Source organism: Crinia signifera, chromosome 5 (assembly GCF_055691185.1).
Source record: "Crinia signifera chromosome 5, ASM5569118v1, whole genome shotgun sequence".
In the NCBI taxonomy this organism is placed as follows: Eukaryota; Metazoa; Chordata; class Amphibia; order Anura; family Myobatrachidae; genus Crinia; species Crinia signifera.
The window spans coordinates 221,047,820-221,052,981 of record NC_139221.1 but is presented as its reverse complement, the minus strand read 5'-3'; the positions used below and the strand labels follow the sequence as shown (position 1 = coordinate 221,052,981).

Genomic DNA, 5,162 nt, shown 5'->3' with positions numbered 1-5,162 from the left:
ACATGTTGAATAAATAATGATAAAATATTCACTGTGCTGATCAGATCTGGATTTTAAGATTAGTCTCAGAAAGGCGTAACAATGGATCACAGATGGTATAACTAAACACAGCCAGATAGGCCCTTATTCTGATCGGTGCGTACTTTCCCGAATTCTTTCGGATCGCGTTTTTTAGCCGTCTGCGCATGCGTGGGGAACGCAATGCGCATGTGCCACGTATGGTCTCCGTACTTGTTCTCACTAATACCGTACAGAAATGTGCACCGCAATCATTCGGCCAATATGGGTGTGTTATGGGCGTCATGCGGAATGACACAGGGGCGTAGTTTCAAAGTGGGCTAAACTGGGTGGAAACATGGGCGGACACGGGGGAGTACACATATTTGGGTAGGCGTGCATTCGGACAGCACGCCGAATGCACGCGAACAAAAAGGGTAGAAATGTGCGGTGTCCAAAAGGCTAGTATTGCTTTGCGGACACCACTCGGTCATGCGCTAGGCAATCGGAACGCCTAATCAGGACGGACGCAACACAACCAATGTCAGCTGAACCCAATACAATCACCTACTTTACTCATTACTTGTTAATGACACGCTTCTCACTGCTACAATTGGAAGCATTGCAGCTTAAAGGGAACATTACATGCTGCACTTGTCACACACTTTTACACAGCAAATAATCCACACAACTTAATATTAATAATACTAATACACGTGTCACTTCTGCGTGTATCAATTAATACAGACATTTGTGGGGCCAAAATAACATTTATTAAAGAAACTTTGCCAAAAATGACAAAAACATCACAAGACAAATGGTACCATAACAGGACTAAAAGTAAATAATATATAATAAATAGCCACAGCAGAATCATTAGGAACACATCAGGTGGCTTCATAACAAAAGTACAGCACCAACACTTCAAGTACAGCACACAGTAATGCTAGCCCAAACAGGGCAACAGAGGAACCAAACATGACATTTGAACCGCGGGCAAATGTGGTGACCCTCGGCACGGATTTTGACACAGGATGCTGACACACACAGCTCAATGGAAGATTTGGGAAGACATAACGGTGGAGATTAATGGGGACACAAGTTCATTTGCGGGCACGTTTGCCCCTGGCAGGCTCCTTGCCACGTGCAGCAGCTCTTCGGCCTCGCCCACGGCCACAGTCAGATGGTGGGTCACGTGGAGCACATGCTGGGGAGGGGGTGGATCTTCTTCCCCCTCTGGCAGCAGGGAGTGATGATGTTGGTAAAGCACCCGAAGCGGGTGACATTAGGACCCTATTGGTGGTAACTAGCTCCACCATAAGTTCATTATGGCGGAGGAGGAGTTCATTTTGCCGCAGGGCTTGATCAGCCAGCACCTGCAGGCTAGCAGCAATAGCTTGCTGGCTGTCACTCATAGCTTGCTGGCTGGCACTCATAGCCTGCAGGCTCGCAGCAATACTCTGCTGGCTGGTGGTCAAACCCTGCAGCACCTCCTCGGCCCTACGCACCCGCTCGAATGCCGAGTCTCCCTGCTGCACAATACTGTCTAGCACACGGCCCCACGTGGACAATTCAGCCGCGGACATTTCCGGCTGCTGCTGCACGGGCCTGCTACTGGGGCCAGGTGGCACAGACTCCACAACCTCCTCAAGAGAATCTGGACCAAGCGGTGGGGATGCTGTTGAACGAGAAATTACCAATTAGCACACATTCCATGCCAAATTCAAAACATCTACTTATGGCCTGCCAAATAATTACCTTCAAGCGTAGAAGCCATCACTTCCGCTGGGGACTCGCTGTCTATGGTGCTCACCCCCCGGACCTCCTCCACTGCAATGCAGCACTGGGCCATCTCTTCCAGGGGGGTGAGCTTCAGCTTGCCAGGCATGGGGCCAGCCCCAGAGGTGTGGCTGTGTTGCCATCGCTCGGTCAATTTCTTCTTGAGGTTGCCTTTGAAGTCGTGCCACCTGCAATCAAAGTGTACATGTTAATACATGTAACTCCTCATGTTTGCTGTAGCACCCATTGCAATCTGAAACATAATACAACATGTGCCTACTGACACCAAACTTACATTATATTCATTTTTAAAACCAACCCTTAGAACATACAACAACAGTCACCCTCCAATAACTATCAATTCAATGTCATGGCCAACATGTCTGTGCCTCCAAGCAACGTGAACACACATTGACCAACTCCATCTAATATTGAATGTAAACATTACTGGACTTGTACTGCTCAAATGTAACACACATGTACTTGCCTCTTCTTAACGTGCTCCGCCTCACGAACTTGTGGAGCCACTGCATTAATCTCCGCCGTTATCTCCTCCCAGATCTTCCATCTCCTTGTGTGTGTCAACTTTACCGCTGGGCACTCTATTAAATCACGTGCCCGGGTCACCAGGATGTCAAGCTCCTGCGGTTCATATGCCATGTTTCTTGTGGTTGGTTCCTCTGTTGCCCGACTGCGGCCACGGGCACGGCCACTGGCACGGCCACGGCCACGGGCACGGCCACCGGTTGGTGTACTTGAAGTGCTGGGCTGGCTACTCTGTTGGGAAGCCACCTGCTGTGTTCCCAATGATTCTGCTGATGCTGAGGATGGGCCAGCTGCTGATTGGCCTGATGTTGATGGCCCATCGGGCTGCTCTGGGTTGAGGGGGACATAGGTGGTGTTGGCTTCCATGCGGGACAAGAGATTCTGCACCACCTGTTCTTCCTCTGACTCTGAGCCAGCCATGTTTGCAACAACTGTTTGCCTTTCTAGGACAACTTTAAATACTATTTCTGTAATTGGCGTTAATCAGCTGCAACCTGCATTCCGTACGGCCGCGTTCCGTACGCCAGCGTCAACCGTGCGGCGCATACGGGACGCCCCTTGGTGTGGAAAAATATTTCTCAAAAACCAGGAAAACTGAGTAAGTCAGATTTAGTAGCTAAATGCAGATTCCAACACCAATTACAAAATAAAACAGAGGTCACACATGAACTGTATATTTGAATGTACATCTGTACTGTGCACTTGTTTGGTATGTAGTACAACTGACACTACCCATTCCATATGTCAATCCAGTCCACCACTTAGCCACAAGTAATCAGTGCTAGCATCCAAATCACATGTGAAAGCACTCCAAATTCAGGTTGGATGCTAGCTACTTTTCATTCCACCTCTGTAGTAGGGGCCAGTAGAAGGTAAGTGTACACATGGCAGCATGGGCTAATTTTTGTAAAAGGTCTGCCACTATTTGCTATGTTTCTGCTGCATAGCTTTCATTATAAAATAGCTGTTTAGAACCTTGTGGAGTTAGGTGTAAGTGTCTACTGATGCAGACTATTTCACCTGGTGCTTCTACCCGTGTTTGGTGGATGGTATAGATTATATATAATGTGTTTCCATCTTATTTTACACTGTCTGTTTTGGATGGGTGTGCGATGCAATGGGTTAGCCGTCTGTTCTGGCGCATACACGCTGTTAGTGTAAAAATGAACAATAAAGTTAATACCAAATATCACTCTGATCAACCAATGACAGCACATGATTGTTTGATTTGTGCCATTGCTAAGATGGCGGCCTATGGGAGAGCAGCCCCATTCTCTTCCGCGGAGCTGCGAACTCTGGTCTCCGTTATGGAGACCAGGCTGGGGCGTGCCGGCCCTTTTATTACAAACCGGCAGAAGCGCCAGGCATATGCAGCGGCCCGCAGGCGCATATTCGCGCACACCCAGGTGCGCAGGACCATCGCACTGCTGGAGCGGCGATGGTCTGATCTCAGGCGGTGCCAGCCTGATAAGCTCCAGCAAATACGGGCCAGCATTGCTCGATGTAAGTGTTTACCCATTAAATGCCCAATTGTACAATATTGCTGACATGACCATTTTTCAACCAATAAGGTAACCTGCCTGATCCATGAGTTAAACATGGCATACAATATATGTGTGCTACTTCCTGTTTGACACCCTGTAATGGTCATAAAATATGTTATTGGGGAGGATTAATGCTTGTGATGCTTACAATGGGCCAAATGTCACAGCATACCTGCCATGTTACAGGCTGTGTTTTGTAAAGGCCACTAAGGAGCTGTTTGCCTGTACAATTATCAGTACTTATAACCTTTGCATTTCTAGGTTGATAAGGCTTAATACAAATTACCACTAATTGGCACTTTTTTGATTTATCCCAAACACAGCACGTGATCGAGCAAGACAGGCCCGGGAGGAGGCAGAGGCGTCCCAGGCCCAGGAGGAGGCGGAGCCAGCTATGGGCGAGGAGGGAGAAACTGAAGAAGGGGTGGCGGAGGAAAGGGATGAAGTGGTGGAGGATGTGTGGGCAGTGGAGGCGGAGGTGGTGGCTTTCGACCACGAGGTGGCAGCCGAGGAGGAGGTCGTGCCAGCCGAGGAGGCCCAGGAAGAGGGGGAGGATAAAGGAGGCCTGTGAGGTGGAGCAGGCGGCCGAAAGTGGTATGTATACATAAAGAATCATTATTCCTTTTGTCATCCACTATTTGATATGTAGCACTGTTGATTCAAATGTGTTTGAAAATACTATAAAGGCAAACAACAAATTGGGTAGCAACAGACACACTTTGGGGTTAGATAGGGTGGCCAAACCATCCCTTTCATCCTGGACACATATTAATGACACAGGTTGTGCGGATGGCTTTCAGGTCGATTTTAAGTGCCACTGAACCTGTGTAGTTAATCTGTATCCAGGAAGAAAGTGATGACTTGCTCATGTAAGGGTTACAAGTCCCTGCTGGTTGCATACAATCTGTAGCCTCATCTAGGTGAGTAGAGTTTACTGGTGATTGATCTTTGTAAACTAGATTCAGTATGGCATAAATGGAGTATGGACAGGCGTGGCTTCGACTGGAGTAACAAGTGGTCAGTGCCCCTGGGCCGTCCTCTAGCTAACCACCCCCTGCGGTCTGCATGTATGTTTTGCACCATAATTGTGTGTTGATTTGGTCTTAGTAATGCTTTTGAGCATGGGAGTGGGTTAGTGCTGCAGCTTCCCCTAACTGGCATTCTGACAATGATTTCTGGAGCAGACCATCAGCAGGCAAGCCATGCTTGATTGCACAAATGTACTGAGCATTCCTGAGAGTTGTGTAACTCCCCTGCCAGGCTCCATCATATAACAGACAGAATTGTGATTGGTGC

General features: G+C 48.2%; 1 protein-coding gene across 1 annotated transcript; it reads right to left on the bottom strand.

Annotated features, from left to right (window-relative positions):
* Positions 1 to 1,082: 1,082 nt before the first annotated feature.
* Positions 1,083 to 1,863, bottom strand: LOC146079650 (uncharacterized). Its single transcript, XM_083186336.1, has 2 exons — positions 1,756 to 1,863; positions 1,083 to 1,675 (listed from the first exon to the last, which is right to left on the bottom strand). Exons 1-2 carry the CDS (start codon positions 1,847 to 1,849, stop codon positions 1,101 to 1,103), a joined length of 669 nt encoding a protein of 222 aa, XP_083042462.1. The 5' UTR covers positions 1,850 to 1,863; the 3' UTR covers positions 1,083 to 1,100.
* Positions 1,864 to 5,162: the final 3,299 nt, after the last annotated feature.